General features: G+C 38.5%; 1 protein-coding gene and 1 long non-coding RNA gene across 3 annotated transcripts in view; both read left to right on the forward strand.

Annotated features, from left to right (window-relative positions):
- LOC101742969 (tripeptidyl-peptidase 2) overlaps positions 1–21,625 on the forward strand; it is a 31,283-nt gene continuing 9,658 nt past the window's right edge. Inside the window, exons 1-20 of one of the 2 annotated variants that reach the window (XM_004923847.5) lie at positions 1–314; positions 7,764–7,945; positions 8,043–8,171; positions 8,613–8,799; positions 9,333–9,483; positions 10,081–10,244; positions 10,766–11,009; positions 11,601–11,731; positions 12,476–12,638; positions 13,285–13,355; positions 13,851–13,990; positions 14,990–15,167; positions 15,404–15,569; positions 16,112–16,275; positions 16,941–17,119; positions 17,696–17,913; positions 19,123–19,234; positions 19,607–19,729; positions 20,226–20,381; positions 21,035–21,123. In XM_004923847.5, coding sequence (XP_004923904.3) covers positions 137–314; positions 7,764–7,945; positions 8,043–8,171; positions 8,613–8,799; positions 9,333–9,483; positions 10,081–10,244; positions 10,766–11,009; positions 11,601–11,731; positions 12,476–12,638; positions 13,285–13,355; positions 13,851–13,990; positions 14,990–15,167; positions 15,404–15,569; positions 16,112–16,275; positions 16,941–17,119; positions 17,696–17,913; positions 19,123–19,234; positions 19,607–19,729; positions 20,226–20,381; positions 21,035–21,123 — 3,125 coding nt within the window. In that variant the 5' untranslated portion in view covers positions 1–136. The remainder of the gene's footprint in view (positions 315–7,763; positions 7,946–8,042; positions 8,172–8,612; positions 8,800–9,332; positions 9,484–10,080; positions 10,245–10,765; positions 11,010–11,600; positions 11,732–12,475; positions 12,639–13,284; positions 13,356–13,850; positions 13,991–14,989; positions 15,168–15,403; positions 15,570–16,111; positions 16,276–16,940; positions 17,120–17,695; positions 17,914–19,122; positions 19,235–19,606; positions 19,730–20,225; positions 20,382–21,034; positions 21,124–21,625) is intronic. The other variant, XM_012688450.4, reaches the window with a different exon arrangement.
- On the forward strand, positions 1,863–3,402 carry LOC134198959 (uncharacterized). The gene is made up of 2 exons (XR_009973263.1): positions 1,863–2,254; positions 3,189–3,402. It is a non-coding gene; the product is annotated as an uncharacterized LOC134198959 (long non-coding RNA).

Raw genomic sequence — 21,625 nt, forward strand, 5'->3', positions numbered from 1 at the left:
AGTCTGTGGTTTCGTTAAACTGTGATTTCTAGCAAGTGTTATCTAACTGTTTAAATTTTTTGCACTTACATTGCCTAAAGTCAGATTATGTATATGATAAAGACCCCAGCCCGGTAGACCAACAGCAGCAGTTATAATGAAAAAACTCGGAAGAATTTCGTACCACATTATTCTAAATTCTCGTATCCCAAGTTACACAAGTGTTTTCGTTCGGAAAATAACAGTGACAGCAGTGACAAGAAAAACTGATTTGCCAGCCGTCACTTGCAAATTATACCAAATGCCAGACCAAATTGTCAAGACAGCAGATCAGGGTGAGAGGTCATGCCAATTTCATTGAAATGTAATATAGTACTATTTTAATTTAGTACATAATTACCTATATCCTCGGTTTTTTTTAAGCTCTACATTTTGTCTATACATTTAACTGCATTGAGCAAGCCTTTTATTGTATGTGTGGAGAACCACACTCAGCAGCACAGATCAGTAATATTAGGAATTTAGCAGTAGGATGACTGAAAGAATATATTCTTTCTGTTCAATATATTTACCTTACGAATTTTGTCAGTCTCGGTCCAATGTCGGAGCTTAAAAACGTAAAAGACAGAGCTACTTACGTAGGTATTAATAATGTTGATTTTTGGTATGTGACTACTAGCAAACAGATTAAGTAACTTCCAAAAATCTTAAAATTATAACACTTTTGCAACAACGCATCTGATTATACAAAGATTATACTCCAATTAATCTATCTACATGCTGTACGAATTAAAATCCGTGCAGTAGTTCCAGAAATGTGTGCGAAAAAGAGAGAAAATGATTAAAAATAAACGGTGCGCGTGAATGAAGTGAAACTTCTTTTCGATGTGTAGTATTGTGGTTTTTTCATTTTTTATCCTTAAATCAGATTGATCTTGTAATAGGGAATGCTGTGTTTAGGAGATGCGACGTCTTCAACATTTATATTATTGATACTAGCTGGCCCGGCAAACGCTGCTTTACCATATAAATGATTTCTCGGAAAGATAAATAACCTATATACCGACTGCAACGCCATCTGCCGGGCGGATTTGTAAATCTAAACCATTCTCGAATCCTGAAGGTAGACAAAAAAATTCATTAAAATCGGTCCAGCCGTTTAGGAGGAGTTCAATCAAGCACACCGTGACACGAGAATTTTCTTAGATTTTTTTTTAAATACGCTCCTCGTTGCTAACGCTTACGCTAGCCTCTAAGTTATAATGTGGGCATGCGTTGGAGTGCCACGCATTCACTCTCGCTCTGTCTCTTTCTATTCCATGGTAGCGATAGACGTTTAGTAACGCAACCTTGTTGGAAGTCGCATTAGAAGTTTCACTTCAACAATAGCTCATTTACATTCTATAGTATTGCTGGCTGTATTATTTTATTCAACGTACACACGCCGAGGTAAATTGTATTGTTAAATATATTAATAACGAATATTTTGACCGTTCCACTTCGCCCAAAATTATTCTAACGGCATTGCATGTTTTGAAAACGCTCCATCTGATCGTATTTATTTCCCTCTCTAAAACCGTTGGGGCCATTTCAACGAGGCGCGGACGTTATAAGTGAGTTCACGAGGCTCAACTTGAGAGAACTAACTAACACTAGCCCTACCAAGAGGAGCAGTGCTGCTTTAGAATCGCCACCCACTGAGAATATTTAGCGATAAACTAAGTGGGCTGTATCTATGGGCTTGGATGCACCACAACTAAGGTTGAACCACAGCTTAGTATAATAGTTACTTACTACGTAACCTTGAACTCTTGAAAGTCAAGAGTGATGACCGAGGCCGTTTTCCAATTACAGCACAAGAGCGCATTGTGCGGCGTAATTGGAAAACTAATATTACGGTTTTACATAACAATAAAACCGATATTATGTGCCGAGAAGGAAAACATACAGCATTGTATTATGAAGAAGCAGTGTGTACTTAGCTTAAATTCCTTGTCTATGTCCAACCATAGACAGTCAATTTAGTTCCATCTTTAGCCGCTAGGTGCTGCCAGCAAGTATAAAGGAAGCGCAGCCATCTTTGATCTTCATAGTCTTCACCAGGAAGAACTTCCTGCAATGCTGTATGTTTTCCTTCTCGGCACATAATATCGGTTTTATTGTTATGTAAAACCGTAATATTGATGTGCCTTTGGAAAACATACAGCATTGTATTATGAAGACGTGTTTGTTATCTGCTGGTGAAAGTATTAAGCACAACGCTATGATGAAATAGGTAAAGCCATAATAAAATTATGAAGCGCAATGATAATGTTCATAATTTATATAATTATTAAATCGAAAAAACACAGTTGTTAACTTCCATGTTAATTCAATAATTAAAAAATATTTATAAGTTTGTAATAAACATTTTATCTTGTATATACAAGAAAATGTATAAATTGTATAAATGATGTATATACATCATGTAGGAGTAAATGTTTTGAAAAAAAGAATCGTGAGGATCTTTAGGAAGCCCTATTATTCGGCAATAATTATTGTAAACGTTTGGATGATTTGCAATTGCCTCTAGAAAGTATTTCGTCCATTGGTTCATTATCAATCCATCTCAGAGGCTACTGCTGATCTACAACTTCTTAGAGATGCGTTGATGCCATTACCTCGTAAGAGTGAACGAAGACCAGTTTCCAATTACAGTACGGGATGCCGCTTTTGTGACAACACACATAGAAAAAAGTCCTTACGAATCTTACCGGGCATGTCTTTAGTTTCATGTTTAGAAAGCACTTATGCAAAAGCACTTATGCAAAAGCACTTATGCAAAAGCACACACAAAAAAAAGCACTTATTGACGAAAATGGATTTCAATTTTAGACCCAAAGACTGGTATTAGAAAGATGTTTTTCTCTGTTATCAAAGAAACTGTCTTTAGAAATGTTGAGCAAAGTAAGGTCATTAACTCTGCGTCCAGTAGCCAGCAACATGGTTGTTGGTGTCCTTCAAGCTACATTGAGGCGTGATCTGGTGGCTGGGTTTGAAGAAAACCAGTTTAGAACTATTCTCGGGTCTCATGTGAATGGGACTACACTTAGTAAAGTTGTAATAAGTAGTTGAATTTTGTTTAGCTAATCCGATGGCTTTTTTTAAAATAGCAATTTTTATTAGAGAGCTTGAGAATGTTTGCTGTCCTACATGTATTTCGCCCACAGAAAGTCGACAGCGCTGCTTTATGATGCAGAAGGATTGTTTTATAGGCAAAATTTTCTTTTTGGAAAAGAAGAAAGAATTTGGCAACATCTGCAGACTTAGGATCAATTTTAAAACTGTAGCACCATATGCACCATCTTCTAGTTACTGGTAAGTATGCTGACAAAGTGGATTGACACCAGCTAATTTTCAATAAATCTTCTCCTGTGTAGACCAGTCTATTATTTGTACAACCTCCCCCCCCCCCCCCCCCCCCCTTCTAAGCTTTCAGGGTTAATGTTTAACCTGTGGAGGAGGCAGGTTTTGGATTTCGTGCGAGTTATCTAGCGTTCGGGATCTGAGGGCTTGGAAACCCAAATGCTTTCGTTCAGTCTGGGAACACTACCAGGTAGGTTCCCTAGACACTGTTGAAGTGAGTCAGTACTCTGGGGAGAAGGTTGAGAGGAGAAATTCTCCATGCTAGTTGCATCCTCTACGGTCTGCTGAAGGTATCCAATCTTGGTCGGCGAATGGGCTTATATCCGGATGACCCCACTTTCGAAAAACTCTTGTGGTCACTTGTGGTAAAAAGTGCCATTTCGCAGGTTGATTTCCTCGTGATAGCCTGTCGGCTACGATGTTGTATCTCCCCGAGAGATTATAAGCTGACAGTTATCTTGAACTTATCGCTTAGGTTTAAAAATCGAAAGGTTAATGTAATGGTAAAGGTTAATGGTAAAGGTTAGTGAAATACTTTCAGATTCATTTTGATTGTCACTACCATTGCAAATAGCTCTTTTGTGGATGAGCCGTTTCTGTTGTTGAGCTGACCATAGACAGGACGTTAATATTTTGTCTAATTGTAACCCCTACCCATGTCCGAAGCTTCCGTTGCCAGGAAATGGTTGGTTTTGGGTCTCGGCAATGTTTGACATGTGGCTCCGCGTCAGCACTGCATTTGTAACCCCTACACATGTCCGAAGGTTCCGTTGCCTGGAAATGGTTGGTTTTGTGTATCGGCAATGTCTAACATGTGGCTCCGTCAGCACTGCATTTAATTGTTAACACATGCAGGATGGCCTGTTTTTTACGGGGGTGTTTTTTCTTGAAACTTCGCAAGAAAATTTGCAAGTTAGCATGTAATTCCGTCAGAGTTTGAGCTAGGATGTTGTTGAGTGGCCACTTCATTTCTCGCAATTTTCCATCGAATCCCTAGACATGTCATCTCTTGAACCAGTGTACTAATTGATTTTTTGTAAGGCTGACTTGGCAGCCCAAATAATCCAAGAGCTTTACAGCTTATGTGGTCTGAAGACTCAACTTGGACTTCTTTTGATGGACCTGGTGGGATTTGCGTAGGTGGGATAACACTCAACATCCCTTTGCACGCAATGTCTCCGCGACCGAGCATGCTATGCAAGCAAAAAAGGTGTATTTGTCTTCATAGACCAAGAAAAAGTCGCGTAGGTAGGTTAACATTTGACTTCCCTATGTACGTAAGGTCTTCGCGACCGAGCATGCTATGGGAGCAAAAACGTTTATTTGTCTTGGTGAAACAAGATCAAGTCGTGTAAGTAAGCTAACACTTCGATTTTGCACGCAATGCCTCCGCGACCGAGCATGCTATGGAAGCAAAAAGGTGTATTTGTCTTCAAGGACCAAGAGAAAGTCGCGTAGGTACGTTAACATTTGACTTCCCTATGTACGCAAGGTCTCCGCGACCGAGCATGCTATGGGAACAAAAACGTTTATTTGTCTTGGTGAAACAAGATTAAGTCGTGTAGGTAAGCTAGCACTCGACTTTGCACGCAATATCTCCGCGACCGAGCGACCGAGCACCCTATATAATGGAAATTGACATGCCAGCCCAGATAATCCAAAACCTTCACAGCTTCTGCAGCCTGAAGTTTCAACTTGGATTTGTTTTGGTCGACCAAAAGGAAGTCGTCTAGTAGACACTAGCACTCGAGTTCCCTTTGCACGCAAGGTCTCTGCGACCCAGCATGTTATGGAAGCAAAAAAGGTTAATCCAAAAGCTTCACAGCTTCTGCAGTCTGAAGTTTCAACTTGGATTTGTCTTGGTCGACCAAAAGGAAGTCGTCTAGTAGACACTAGCACTCGAGTTCCCTTTGCACGCAAGGTCTCTGCGACCCGCATGTTATAGAAGCAAAAAGGTGTGGCTCTGAAGCCAGACCGAAGGGTAGGCATGTCATTTCATACTAACTCATAAGAAGGTACCGATTCCTTCCTAGAGGTACTGATACTGGTACCTTGGTACTGATCCTCAAGAAGTATCGACGAAATTTTGCGACTGATACTAGAATAATATTCCTGAGAAATGTTCAATTCTATCATCCAGTCCCCTGGGTGGAGAAAGTTTGGTACCGAGGTGTCCGAAAACAGTTAGGTGTTTTATCTTTACGACCTTGTTCAACTCTCGAAGATCGAAAATTGGACGCATTGATCCGTCGCTTTTCTTCCGCAGAAAAAGGGTTTTTTTTTTTTTTTTTTTACGGTATTTGGTAACCATACATGGTTTACAAATTATTACAATTTTGGTGGCACTCAGTGCCTCCCGTCGGTGTCTTCAATTGCCCCCCTCTGGATTGTGCCAGATGTTACGGACTATGATTGTTTATAATGTTTGGCTTGCCTTTTGTACGAGGTCGTGACAAATAGGATTGTAGCCCTCCGAGGGACTGAATAGATTTCAATTTAGTATTATCAAACAAAAATTCCTCAATGAGTGGTGCGTTGGCAACAGGATACTTTGTTAGAGATCACGGAAATTAAACTTTGACGTCTTATTTCTATCCATACGGCCCTTTTTTTTCGTATACAATTTAAAACGCTTTTTACGGGTAACTTGTACGACGGAGACGATTTGCCAAAGTTTTCAGTAATTATGTTACAAAGATTATTAGTTTAAATCTGTTGTGTTTTTGTCAAAATTTCCGTATTGACGAGATCAATTTGTTTACAACAATTTTCGTTACATTCAATTGTTACACACAGTTGATGCATTATTAGATTTACAACGTAACTGACCTGGTGGGATAACGAGCCGATTCGAAGATCGACCGTTACCTTTGAATCCCGTCGTTTCTTACGCAGAGACTCCTTTTGTTCTTTTTTGCTTGACGAGCTGTTCGAACGCGAGGCGTCTCCATCGCGTCTCGCCTGGACATCTTCCCTCTCGGAAATTATGGATATATATATACTCAACATCACCTCCAACAGATGACGCGTGATTCATGGCGTCCGATGATAGGATTGGTAAATAATACTCGTAATGATTGCAAAATAACACTCATAGAAACACAAAATAAATATCTTTTGCAATTAATAAGAAGTCGAATAAATATTTGTGGATTTGCGACTTCACAGTACGAAAGTACACAACGCTATGAAGATCAAAGATGGCTGCGCTTCCTTTATACTTGCTGGCAGCACCTAGCGGCTAAAGATGGAACTAAATTGACTGTCTATGGTTGGACATAGACAAGGAATTTAAGCTAAGTACACACTGCTTCTTCATAATACAATGCTGTATGTTTTCCAAAGGCACATCAATACAGAATTACAGAGCATAATGCGACTCAGTGACGCACAATGCCGAATTAAGCTGAAGCTTAATTGAGAATTATGCCGCATAATACAGTCTTGTGCTGTAATTGGAAAACTACCCAAGGCAAGGTCGTGAAAACTAATAAAGGGCTAAGAGAACTTTTAGTATATATATTATAAATTATGTAACGCTATGTATTCAACCAATATTTTATAAAGTAAGGGAATCAAACACTATAATTATCACGGAAATCGATTACGTTAAACAGAACTCACATTGCCTAGAAAATAATTATGACACCACCACAGTCCCCAACCCGGCAATCCAATTGAAGCTGTAATAATTGCAACTGTTGGTAGTATTTCATACCACATTTTTTTCCAGAAGAATAAATAATTCTACAACAAATGATACATATATAATTAACTATTTTATACAAATTAAAGGAGCTGTCATGAGTGACCAATATTTATTGTCATGTAATATTTTCTTTTTTTTTCTAGTTTAAACCTCCTTAATCTATAAAAAGGTTTATTACCTACAATCGACCTAACAGGAGAGATTCCTATTCGTTCCTTTGTACTGATATTTTTATTTCTTTATTCACGTGTTACTTTGAACTACATTTCTTAGTTTCAGTTTTATTCATTACGATATTAGCTTATTTCCTATTCAGTCATTGATGATGTACGCTAGGTAAACTATTTATAGATACTATAATTATTGCGAGGTAGGGATTCCGAACTCAAGTGTTCAGTGTTAAATTTCTGGACCAGTCGCAATATTATCAGTTCCAAAAAATTACGGTATCGTTTATTATTCATGTTTTTAGTCGGAAATAGTAGTAGTAGTACTACCTAGTAGTACTTCCTAATATGTATGAAATAAATACACTATCAACGGTTGCCCGCTCGATACCTACCTTGCCCCGGCTAATTTTATAGAGAGATGTTAATATTTTGCAATGTGCTACAATACATTTTTTGAAACATAGTAAATTGTTTTAATTTTTCATGACTCGCAACATTAGGTATCGGGTCATCAAAAATGGCAGACGTACCGATCGACTGTGATTTCCCCGTTTGGGGATTATTACCAAAAAAAGAAACGGGAGTCGTATCGTTTCTGAATAAATATCCTGTTTACGATGGCCGAGATACGATAATAGCTATTTTCGATTCTGGCGTCGATCCGGCGGCCGAAGGACTTAAGGTAACAATTATGTCTTGTCACGATTTGTTTGGTTGTGGTTTTTTAGTTTTTTTACTATTATTTTTTCAAATTATATTGAATGCCTTTGATGTCTTAGGTGACTAGTACTGGTGAAACGAAGGTCATAGAAAGGTTTGACTGCAGCGGATGCGGAGATGTCGACACAAGCAAAACTGTTAAGGCAGTAGATGGGTACATCACTGGTGTTACTGGACGTAAACTAAAGGTAGGAAAAATAGTTTAATACGACCCACGTTTTAATGAAAAATTTAGAAATAAAATGCTATTTGTTTTTTAATCATCTTTGAACTTCATTGACTTTAGAACTGTCATAAAACAGCTGTTTTTGAATGGACAACTTTAACTTTTAAAATAGAAAAAGTTCAATTGACAACACAGAATAAAAAATTATATTATGGGCTATACTTTGCCGTTTATGATAGTTTGAAATCATAAAAAATACATAAACAAGGTTGAAGCAATGAAGATCATATTTGTGCATAATCATCCATACAACTTTTTGTGTTGTATGACAAATATTAAATTCTAGTTTAGGATGGAAATATTAGATGTATAACAGTAACTAACAGTTTAATTCTTCTCCAAAACGTAATTGTAACTAATAATTTTCTTGTTTTACTTCTTTGAAAAATATCAATAATTTCAGATACCAGAAACATGGAACAATCCGAATGGGGATTGGCGTGTAGGTGTTCTCCATCCATACAGCATTTACCCGACAAAAGTCAAGGAGAGGATCCAAGAGCACAGAAAAGAGCATCTTTGGAATGTTGGACACAAACCAGCACTGGCAGAGACCACCAAACAATTTCAGGATTATGAAAGTGAGCTTTGTGAGTCCAATTTCTTATTAACAACAAATCTTTGAAGGTGCTGTAAAGTGTGACTCAGAAGCCTACGTTTTTTTTTTATTGCCAGTGTATTGCACAAGCATACAGCCCACTTGATAGTGAGTGGTTACTGTTGCTCATAGACGTCAGCAATACCAGGGGCAAGCCAAAAGCAGCGGCCTACTGTTGAATTTCCGTTTTGTCATATCTCCAGGTACCTATGCACACTACTGATAACTCAGACGGGGAAAGGTAGTTTATTCGGTTTTCTAAAAAAATATACTTCTGGTCCAACATAACTGGTATTAATTACATGTTAACTTACAATCTGTATACTGTTTACAGTACAGAGCTCCTAATTGCGCAATGCCTACTTTGCCATTATACCATATGATTGTACTGAATATTTACTTAGATGAACCTTCACAAATTTATGCAGTTACAAATGGCCTTTTATCGCTCTAGTATGTTTTTTGGGTCTTGTTTTACATTCATGCCATACACAAAATACACTACAGTAATTATTTAATTTTCAGCATCAAAGAGTCCAACATTGACTCAAGAGGAGAAACTAATGAAGGAAGAACTGGAAGCAAGAGTTGAAGTACTTCAAAATGTTGAAAAGAAATACTCTGACCCAGGTCCTACATATGACTGTGTATTATACCACGATGGAGAGACGTGGAGGTTAGTAATTTGTATATTTTTTTGTTTTCACTAGTTGTAGACATAATAAAAACTGTTTTTACTTTCATTACATATTTTTCTATGTTTCAAATACTTTACAGTGGTCATGGACAACTAAGATGGTTTTCGATTTTAATGTTGTTCTAACTACTGTTTATTCTTCTACATAATAGGCAATGCAGTGATCATGACACTTGCACCAGTGCTGTAATATTCATTAAATGTAAAAATCGTAATAAGAATCTCCTAAATAATAGTGTTTATAATGTACATAACCACAAAAGTTAACACAATTTGTAAACCTAAAATTACTAGTTGTACCTTACTTAAAACCACGTCACAATCTTTAAATCTATTCAGTTTGACTATTTTAGTCAATATAATTTGTGTGACTACAAATATGCACTGCTTTCCATTTGCTAACTATATAATGTAACAGCTGCATATGGTGCTCTGTTCTTGCCCTACCATCCATATCTGAAGTAGTAGTTACAACCTATTGAGATAGCATAGTAGTTCAAGATCTTTTTAGAAAAAGTTGAGACAGTAATGAAATGATAAAATGTTTCAATATGAATACATCTTACATATTTACAGAGCATGCATAGATACATCGGAAAGTGGTGATTTATCAACTGGGCCCAATCTGGGAGAGTACAGTGTAACCCATGAGCACACTCATTTGACACCAATTGACGAGATGACTATAAGCATTAATGTCCACAATGAAGGCAATACACTTGAAGTGGTTGGAATGTGCTGTAAGTCTGGTTTAATTATTCACAGCTTAAAACTTAAGTTTATTTTTATTTTTTATTGCCCTTACAACGAGCATATGGCCCACCTGATAGTGAGTGGTTACCGTCGCCATGGACTTCAGCAATGCCAGGGGCAGAGCCAAGCCGCTGCCTACCGTCCTACCTATTTAAAGCAGCTTACCATATATAAGATGTATGAATCACTTACTGTAATCACTATCTGGATTAATAATCTCTACCAATAGTGAAAGTATAAAACACTGAACATTGTTAAAAATATTCTTAAAATTATCCAATATAACATGCTAATATTGGCTTAAAAGAATGGATTGGTGTATGTGGTCCAGCAGTGGATGTCTTCAAGCTAATGAAGATTCAGAACTAATGCATTGTATTGTTCCAAAGTAGGGAAAACTGTGGCTGGCTGGTGTTTGGTAGATGTTTTCAAAAGGAGATAGTCAATTATTCACATGCATCTCTCGACATATAAAACTGACTTTTAAATATACCAATTCCAATTTTAGCTTCTCATGGTACGCATGTAGCAGCGATAGCAGCAGGATATGTTCCCGAGGAGCCTGAACGTAATGGAGTATCACCTGGTGCTAAAATCATATCTCTAACAATTGGTGACAGTAGATTAGGTTCCATGGAAACCGGTACAGCCCTTGTTAGAGCGTGTATAAAGGTCATGGAATTATCTAAGAAGATGAAGATAGATGTCATTAATATGAGTTATGGAGAGCATGCCCATTGGTCTAATGCGGGGTATGTTTTAACTTGTGCTATATCTTTAATTTATAAAAACCAGATTGTTGCTGAAAAAATTTAGTTGAATATCATATGAAATGGATGAAATGAACAAAAGAGTGAGCTTGATTTATGTAAGTAATTATTCCCTTTGTGACCCAACCAGGGTTTTTAATTTCTTCTTAGACAGCTAGACAACACGAGTGGCTCACGACCCACCTGGTGTTAAGCGATTATTGCAGCCAATAAACTTTGACAACGAAAATGACGACACCCCACCTTTAGACATCTAAGCCTCAGAAGCAACAGCTAGAATTTTATTTTTGTTGTTGCTGCGAAAGATAAGAAGTTAAACTGCCTTTGATAAATAAAGAAGCAGATCTTATCTTTTTACGTTTATGTCATTAATGCGAAACTGGCAAGCCTATGGTTCTATTATTTATTATTTGATTATTTAATTTTTATTACTAATTATTATATTATTATTAAATATTTATTATTTCATTCAAACTTATTTTTGCTATCAAAAATAACTCTGAGTGAAAATGTCCAACTTTGATAACAATACAAAATTCTCATATTTTATTTAAAAATATATATATTTTTCAGTCGAGTGGGTGAAATAATATTGGAAGTGGTGAATCGTTATGGAGTATCGTGGGTTGTGTCAGCTGGAAACCACGGGCCGGCTTTATGCACTGTGGGAGCTCCCCCTGATATAGCACAATCTGTACTTATTGGTTTGTATATTTGTCATCTAAATACCATACTTAATTTGTCATGTCTTTATTACTGTTCCTATCACTACGTTGTCGAAAGGTAGTGACGGTATTACGTCGCTTAAAAGCGTTATTGTTCAATTGAACTAAACGTTAAAGTGTGAGTGAGCGACGTCCGCTATGAGGCTATTTTCTCTTGCAAATCCAGCCGCCAAGAGTGACGCATCGGTTTCATATTTCTGTTATATTCAGCCTTTAATTTGTCACATAAGGACTAGTAAATATCTCAACAGCAATAAAGACAGTCCACACTCATTTACCACAACGCAACAGTTATTGATATTGTGTCACTTTTTTTTTTCCTAGCTAATCTGATAGGCTTGAGGCTATTTCAGCGTAAACTTAACTAGTAGGATCGGAAACACGACCCACTGAGAAGATCCGGCCAGAAACTCAGTGGGCATTGTATTGTAGGGCAATGACACCCCACCCCGCTTAGCTGCTTACTATGCAGTTATAGTAATAAGCAACATACGTTAGTCAGTCAGTGGTTAACGTGCAGTGATCCACCGCGGTCTCTGAATAAACATGTAATTATAAGTAATGTTTTATGGACCGCTCTGGTGAGACTTATGGAGGACAACACGCAACAAACAACCAACGCACACGCCTAATCCGTCATCACCCAATAAACCTCACACTGGTGACCCCGTGTCATTCCCCTACAGTATAATTCTGATGAAGCTTATATACCGCATTTTTCAGGTGTGGGTGCGTACGTGTCTCCGGAGATGATGGCGGCGGCGTACTCCATGCGGCAGCGCGTGTGCGGCGGCGCTTTCAGCTGGAGCTCGCGCGGGCCCGCCGCGGACGGAGCCCTGGGGCTCTCCGTGGCCGCTCCAGGAGGTGCCGTCGCGGCAGTCGCCAGGTACCGCGAATACTACCACTATTAACAATACTTATGTTACTACTATTGAAGTCAATGTGGCTAAATGGAAATTCGAGAATTCAGGTGTTCAAATTTTATACTAATATTTCACATTCACGAATTACTTTCGAACATCGTGTAATAAAAATTTACCCATAAATATTATAATTAGTCTACTTATTATACAATTGAGGTATAGACTTCAAGGCTCAAGGTGGGTGGCGGTATTCACTTTGCGATGTCTATGGGCCCCGAAAGAAAACGGCTTAAAACCAAGAGGAACGTGAAGCTAGTCCCCCATAGTAAATATAAAAATAAAACAATAATAATATTATAAACGTAATTTTAGATGAGATTACAATTTAATGACATTAATAGTTTATAAAATTATTCATTGGTTCTGTTTCATATTATTCACAGATCGGTGGTAATAAATATTGACAAATCGAATAGTCTAGAACTCGTTTCTCGAACAAAATTTGGCTATTTATACCTAAATAAGATGATAAGCTGAAGATTTTTGTTTGATCTGTACCTGCCTACCTATCTGTCTCTCGATGAAAGAAAGAAAAAGATAAATGGAAACTAACCTCTTGGTTTTCATCATTTTCTCATCTAACGTTTACGTTATTGTTGTTCTTTCTAGATTCACATTAAGAAACTGTCAACTAATGAACGGCACTTCAATGGCGGCTCCTCATGTTGCTGGGGCTGTAGGTACGATATCACACAAATAATTATTGAAATCATCACGACTTATTATAAATCACAAAATCTTATGACCGATAAATCCCCTTAATTTGTACTTGATTGATAATCTTTGAAGTCACTGCCATCATCTTAGGCAGCAGTTGGCAACGGCTTGGCTCTGCCCCTGGTATTGCTGAAGTCTGTGGGCGACGTTAACCACTCACCATCAGGTGGGCCGTATGTTCGTCCGCCTACAAGGGTAATAACAATAAAAAAAACTTGCTTGGGTTCAGTAGGTATAACCGAATCTATCGCTCGTATACTTTGTTTTAGAATATGATTTTACAACTGTATATCTCCAACGGCAACCCTAAAACCAATGCTAAACCAATCATTGACTGCTAGGTAGAAGGGAAACTATTTTTTTCTAAAACGGTGAATAAAAGTTTTGAAGAATGACCAAATTCTGTTATTATGTGTTTCTAGAGATACAATTTATGCAGTTATCCTTTATGTTCACAGCCACACTCATATCTGGTTTGAAGGCAAGGAAGTTACCGTATTCGCCGTATTCTATAAAGAGAGGGCTGGAGAATTCTGCAACCGTACTGAGTCACGTTGAGCCTTGGGCTCAAGGATGCGGCCTTCTTAATGTTGAAAAGGTATGAATAATCATTCAGTGTTTTGTAGTGTAATTAGTGTTTTTGTTTCAATTAGTGGGAGGCTCATTGTCTAGCAAGTCGTTAAGTGGATATGTGAGCTCGAAAATATCAAAAGCAAAGAACCTGGAACTTGATGTGAAAGTCCCCTTAGTGTTATTATAATGGTACGCGCTGAGGCTCGGGATAAATAAAAATTCTACCGGAGTACAACTTACAACTGTATTTATTTATTACACTTTATGTAAAATTTACATTGGCGGACTTAATGCCTAAGGCATTCTCTACCAGTCGACCAAAGGTAGTGCAGAGTAAATAATTTATCATTTAGAACGCTCACCGAAGACTTTAAAATTCTTAACTTCTTCCGCTTCGCTTCAGGTGATCCGTTTGTTGTTGCACTTCGAGTAGCTCCTATTAGTAATTGATTGCGTGCCATCTCTGCAACGCATTTATAGTCGATACGACACCCCTAGAATCGTCGAGAACATTCCTCACAAGTTGAGTACCATCGATGTGTTTCCGCTATCTGATAATAGATGGCGTTGCATTTCTCGAGAGTTCTAGATGCTATTAGATCCTTCGATATTCGTTTAGCTATTCGGCGATGGATGGCGTTACTCTTACCGGCGTAACAATAACATGGCTGTTCTATGTTTGAGGCTTATGTTGGAATAAGGCTACTATACATATAATAGAGGTGACAAAAAACCAGATGTATGTAGAATAGGGATCGCAGCCCATAAAATAAAACATCCAATGTTCCAAAATGTTCTGTTATAATAATAATTTAAAATTAATTAACACTTTTATTATGTACGCCTTGCTCATATCTTAAGCGTCTTCGCCATCTTCCTTTTCTCTGTCATTCTCTGTCAGTCTCTTCGCCCTTTCTTTCCGTTTTCTCTCACTCACATCTTAACGCTCCGTTCCACGATATTTTCATTCGTTCTGTTCTCACCACAATCCTACATTTATATAGGTATTTCATATTTATCGCAGGCCTTCGATCTGCTCTCGACGTACTACGATCAGCCCGAACGCGACGTGACATTCAATATACAGTGCTGTTCGTACAACGGCAAAGGAATAATACTGAGACCGAAATTAGACGATCCGCCCGGAGACATCGGCCTCACCGTCGAACCGCACTTCCTGCAGGACCACAAGGATATGGAGGGTGAGTTTCTACATCAACTATTAGAATAACTTATGCCCTTTTAGATATATAAGTATACTGAGACTTTAGAACTTGTATCTCAAGGTGGATGGCGCATTTACGTTGTAGATGTCTATGGGCTCCAGTAACCACTTAACACCAGGTGTGCTGTGAGCTCGTCCACCCATCTAAGCAATAAAAAAAAAGGTACAGAATTTTGGTGAGCATACAGCATGAGATGTATTTGTTGTTCCCAGACCGAGCCGTGATCGGTCGTCAGATCTCGTTCGGAGTCCGCCTGGCGCTGACGTGCGGCGCCAGCTGGGTGTCCGCGCCCGTACACCTCGACATGATGAACGCCACCCGAACCCTAACGCTGCGGGTCCAGACCTCCAGTCTGCCGCCCGGACCGCACTTCGCCAGGTAAAGTTCAACTATGTTCGTAATGTAAATCCAAAAAAATACCACGGCGAATGAATGCCCTGAGGTAATACGGTAGGCAACGGCTTGGCTTTGCCCCTTGCATTGCTAACGTCCATGAGCCACGGTAACCACGTAACCACTTACCATTAGATGTGCCGTATGGTCGTCTGCCTACAAAGGCTATAAAAAAAATCCCGTCACGTCACTACTCGACCTATGATGAACGTCCGTCTGGTGTAGTGGTAAGTGACATGGTCACTACACTAGGGGGTCGCGGGTTCGAATCCCGCCAAGGGAAGATATTTGTATGATAAATATAAATGTCTTTTCCAGGGTTATGGATGTATATTAAATATATGTATGTGTATAATAAAAATCTTACATTTATTTCCGATATCTGGTACCTGTAACACAAGTTCTTTACGAACTTATCACGGGACCAGTTAACGTGGCGTGATTGTTAATAAAAAATATTTATATTTATTTATTATGATACTAGATCTAAGATAAAAAAGTTACTAAAATCACTTTCTTGTTCCCAGCATCGACGCATACGACGTGTCTTGTATCGAGAAAGGTCCAGTCTTCAGAATACCCGTGACAGTATTTCAACCGCAGCCGCTACCGGATTGTTCTTCGCCGACCGTCATTGACGAGAAGGACGTGCTCTTCAAGTCTTCCACTATCAAGAGACATTTCCTAATAGGTAAATCGTTATTGATATTAAATCTATACTGCTAGTTGGCCATGCCATGTCAGCGAGTTGATTGTAGTTAGGGACACAAAGGTTGAGGATGGTAGCCAATCAAATGGGGCCCTCAAGTAAAGGACATTTTCATCCAAGTTCAGCTCAGTGGTGATTAGTGCTACGGACAGAGACCGATGAAGGTAGATCGTCCAATCTATTTATCCTCTGTTATGAGGGACTAATGGCAGAGAATGACACCATATAAGACAAAAGGTTGAGAATGACACGATATGGGACAAAAGGTTGACTGAAGGTTGAATGTGTTCTCAAAATCCAAACTGGTTGTAGGACCTCTTGTGAGTCCGTACGGGTAGGTACCGCCACTACCACCGCCCCGACTATTTTTGCCGCGAAGCAGTAATGCGTTTCGGTTTGAAGGGTGGGGCAGCCGTTGTAACTATACTTGAGATATTAGAACTTATAACACAAGGTGGGTGGCTCATTTACATTGTAGATATCAATGGGCATCAGTTACCACTTATCACCAGGTGGGCTATGAGCTGTGTTCACCAAGCTAAGCAATAAAAAAAATTTAAAAGAAACAAAGACATTCTCTTGCTATCCCTCATTTCGGGACTCAGTCTGCCCAATAACATCAGTAAAAAGATATCGTCTTATTAAAGTACCACCGGAAGCAACGTGGGGCGTTTTGAAGATGGCAACAGAAGACAAAGAGATCGTTGGCCGGTTCCTGGTCCACGTCATGCAGCTGTTGCCGCGCAAGAGCTGCAAGAGTCAGGAGACGCAGAAGATGCTCAGCGTCAGCAACGAAGTACCCACGCTTCTGCCGTTCGGAGTTGTTGTGAGTGATAGAATTATTGTTCACGTATTACGTTTTGAAATACACAAGTCTCGGAGATATTTAATTTCGAGGTAACGGAAGTAAAGGTCAAATGATTCACTCTGGCTTGCTTTAATAATGGATTAGTAATTTATAAACGATTTATGTCGGATTATTCATTTTAAAAATATAAATTACATTGCAATTGAGTTACATATACTTGGTAAGTGTTGTTTTATGATTAATAAACCCGTAGAAATGACAAATCAGGATAATTATTACTGAGAGATCTAAGTTAAATGTTCATCCAAGACCTTATCTTATATTGAAAAATCTCACACAATTGACTAGTATGATGGGAATCGGAGAATGCTACATATCTTTACTGTTCATCACATTAGTGAAGTGGGAATGCAACCCACCACCCTTGGCCTAGCAGTCAGGGCTGCTAGCTACTGCGCCATCAACTAATAATAATAATAATTGCATTTATTTACTCCACAATACAAATACAAATAAATTTTCTATTAATGTGACATAAAAATTCTAATTCTAAACAATATTACAAACTCAGTTGCTTTCTAACATACATTTCAGGGCGGCGTCACAATAGAAATAGCAATAGCAAAATACTGGGCCAACATCGGTGATCTGAGCCTGGACTACACGGTGGAGTTCCACGGTCTGAAGCCGGACTTCGGTCAGCGGCTGGTGATGTCGGCCAGCGAGGGCGTGCGATCCGTCACGCTGTCTGCGCACCGCCTGCTGGAAGTACAACCCAATGCCGTGCTCAAATACTCTGAGCCGGTGGTCAGGTGAGTCGAATACAGAATATCGTCGTTGTGAGGGGACTTTTGGCGTGAACGCGAGGAGTGAAGTTGTGTGATTTGTTTTATTTTGTCTATATAGTGTTTCTTCAGGTTTAAATGTGTAATAACGGTGGTTTATTAACTGTTTAATATCTGTGAAATTGCACAAATGTGGGAAAATGAAATAAAGCCGTTGGACGTAACTTCTCGGGATCCAGTCCAAAAAGTCCACTGAAAAAATCTCAGTAACTGACCACTGTTTTACTGAGATTATATTTCATCCTATATCATCTCATTTTATTTAATTTCATCCCAGTTGATTAATGTCTCAAATTAATCATCTTCATTTCATTTCATTTCACTCCATATTATCATTTTTATAAATTAAGAATATAAATTAAAATTAAAGATGACTTAAAGGTCTTAGTAACCAGGTCATAAAATCCCTTAAAAAAAAATCGTCGTTGTGAAACCAAAATCTGCTATGTGCACTTTTTGCGATTTTTACTTTTTGACCTTTTTGTATAGTTTAGTTTTTTTTATATACCGTATAAAAAACTGTTATGTGTCTATAGCTTTAATATTTATTTATAGCTTTCATTTGATATAGTTCTTAAAAATTCACTTTCATATCAAATTTTATACGAAAATGTTTTTACTCGTTAATTCAAAATAAGAGTTTTTGCACATAGCAGATTTTGGTTAGACAGCGCCATTTCTAAATTGTCATTTTCTAAACAAATTATTTGAACGTAATGAGAATTAATTTGCTAAGTGGATTTATTCGAAAATTCATAAACTCAGTTGTAACTATTGTATATTTTAGTTAAAAATTCAACCCACCAATCTTGTGTAACAAATGATTGATTTACGACTTAAATTAGTCTAATAGGAAACTGGATCTCAGTAATATAGCCAAACAAAGAATTGGTTTTAATTAGTGGTCTTAAATAAAGAGTTTGCACAGTATCTTCTTTTTGAATCTTTCTGAATTTTATTTTCTATTGAAATCATAAGAGTTTAATTTTCAAATCACAAAATCAACTCTATAAATTCCGCTTGTTTCAAGTCATTCAGGCACTTCATACATTTTGGCCCCAAGTGACGTCATATCCAATGAAGTTCCGTCAAGCACAATTTGGAAATGTTTCCATGGTGACTGCAGAAGTGAGGGCTGTCTATTTACAAAGTATATAATGTATCTCCCTGTTACAGACCCACAGAATCGAAATTGACTCCGTTGACGTCTCGTGATGTCATTCCGCCAAGCAGACAGATCTACCAGCTGATAAACACATACAATTTCCATCTTGCCAAGGCTACTGAGGTAAGTTCTAGTTGTGCCAACATAATGTATCATAAATCCAACTTAAAGCAGATTAATAAATTAAATAAATTAATAGAAACTTAAAGCAGGAACCCGTTGAGATTCTGGGCTTTGACAATTTACGTAGAAGAGCTCTACGTTCGGCGGCAGATAGCAGCAAATGGTTTAGAATGATCTAGAATAGGCTCTTGTTGTGAAGAAGAAAGCTCAGTAAAAGCTATTGCATCATGAATACAACGAGGTTCTGAATTCCACCCAACCCTGATTAGTCGCTCAGAACTTCCAGATGCAAAAACCTTAAGCAGGAGATATCGCTAACAATGGAGAACATTGCGAAGGGAATTGTCTAATGCAGTAATGTTTTGTTGCCAGGTGTCCCCGACGGTGTCGCTGCTGTGCGACATGCTGTACGAGTCGGAGTTCGAGTCGCAGATGTGGATGCTGTACAACAGCTGCAAGCAGCTCATGGCCGTCGGGGATGCTTATCCGTCCAAGGTAACCACTGTGCTCCTTCGATTCCACATAAAAATATATAATAATATATGGTGATTTATTTTTGAAATTTGCGTGAGCTCCAAGTGTCGGACTGGCAAGATGTTGCGGAGCGCCGATATGAATGGCGACGTATATTGTCGGAGGCCAAGACCCACTTCGGGGTCGTAGCGCCAGCGTAGTAGCAGTAGTAGTAATGATTTATTTGAAGCAGATTAGTTAAAACGCGCTTTATATTAATGAATGTAAATTTTCTTTGACGTCTTGTAAATCGAAGAACACAGGTTGCACGCACGAAAAAGTGTCACGTTCCGCCTTAGCCTGAGCGTGCAAGCGAGAGCGCGGAACAAGCGATAGAGACGCACGATCGGCCCGAGCGTTGGCTTGTGACACATTTATCTCTCTTCTCGTGTGACGTCAGAGCTAGCAGTTCGAATAGTTGTGCTACTGACGTTATCACGTAAAACTATCGACCTTACAGACAAACGTTTTTTTACAGTATAATGTGAAGTTGGAAAAGGGCGATTACGTGTTGCGTCTGAACGTCCGTCACGAGAACAAGTCGTTGTTGGAGAAGCTGCAGGAGTTGCCCGTGGTGCTGCAGCAGCGGCTCCAACAGCCCATCACCATGGACTCCTACTGCTCCAGGATCCAGGTACCTACTGCTCCTATCCACCTACCGCCATACAACACGTCCTTTGGATGCAAACGAGGACGAAGCAATGACTCATTTGGCGTCGTATAATCGGAGCCCATACCTGGATCGAAAATTAAATAAGCATTTTCTACGGTTTTTGGCACATAATAATATTTTCACAGTTTAATCTTTAAAAAAATAAAACAGTCGACCGTGAAAACTGTAAAGTAATGGTAACATCGGAAATAACGTAATGACATTTTTATTTTAAACTAGCTGACCCGACAGATTTCGTAGTGCCTCAATCGATAAATAAAAGACCTAAACTTTTGTATAAAATAAACTTAAAACTAACAAAAGAATCCGTCCGACGGGGGACACATCAAAGGGAAACCAAAATTGTTATTTTCATTTAATTCCGAGCATTTTCTTAATTATCTACCTTTTAAACCTTCTCTGGACTTCCACAAATAATTCAAGACCAAAGTTAGCCAAATCTAAAACTCGACACTAACAAATAGCAATTCATTTATATATATACATAGATTATGTCAAATCTGGAAGTCTCAATTGTAATTATGTCAGTCAAATCGTCCTTCGAGACGCGACTGCTCACAGCACGCATGCGTGATGCAGGCGCCGGATGATTATAAGTGTCCGTCTCGTCGCAGGCGCTGACGGCCGGCAAGAAGTTCAGCACGGCGTCCCTGCCCAGCGGTAACCTCATGCCCGTCTACTTCACAGCCGTGCCTTCCGACAAGTAAGCTTGTGCTACTACAATATATTATCGCTCGTCGCACCCCTGTTTGAACTCAATAGTGATACGAGCTAAGCTTCTGCGGCGTACGTCTGTAATCTATAACAATGGGCTCGTAGGGTTGACTCGCGGGAAAATACAACATACCGAGAAAGTAATAAGTTTTAACAAAAGAGTGTAATCATAATGTTGCATGTTTATATATTTTTATTTTTTTATTACACTTGATGTACAAGCGGATTTAATGCCTAAGACATTATCTGCCAGTCAACCAAAGGTAGTGCAGAGTAAATAGTGGTAGTTGTAATGAAATTTATTCTAATAAACCATGAAAACAAAATGTATTTCTTTAAATAGGAACTTAATTATTGAGAATTTGCATAAGACATAAGAGTAATATACTGTAGGTACACAGTAAAATTTTCAAATAATAACTTTAATTAAAGCAACTAAATAAAATAAAATATTTCTTTGGTTACAAAACAACACTTTATTTTAATAATAA

Source organism: Bombyx mori, chromosome 5 (genome assembly GCF_030269925.1).
Source record: "Bombyx mori chromosome 5, ASM3026992v2".
Classification (NCBI taxonomy): domain Eukaryota; kingdom Metazoa; phylum Arthropoda; class Insecta; order Lepidoptera; family Bombycidae; genus Bombyx; species Bombyx mori.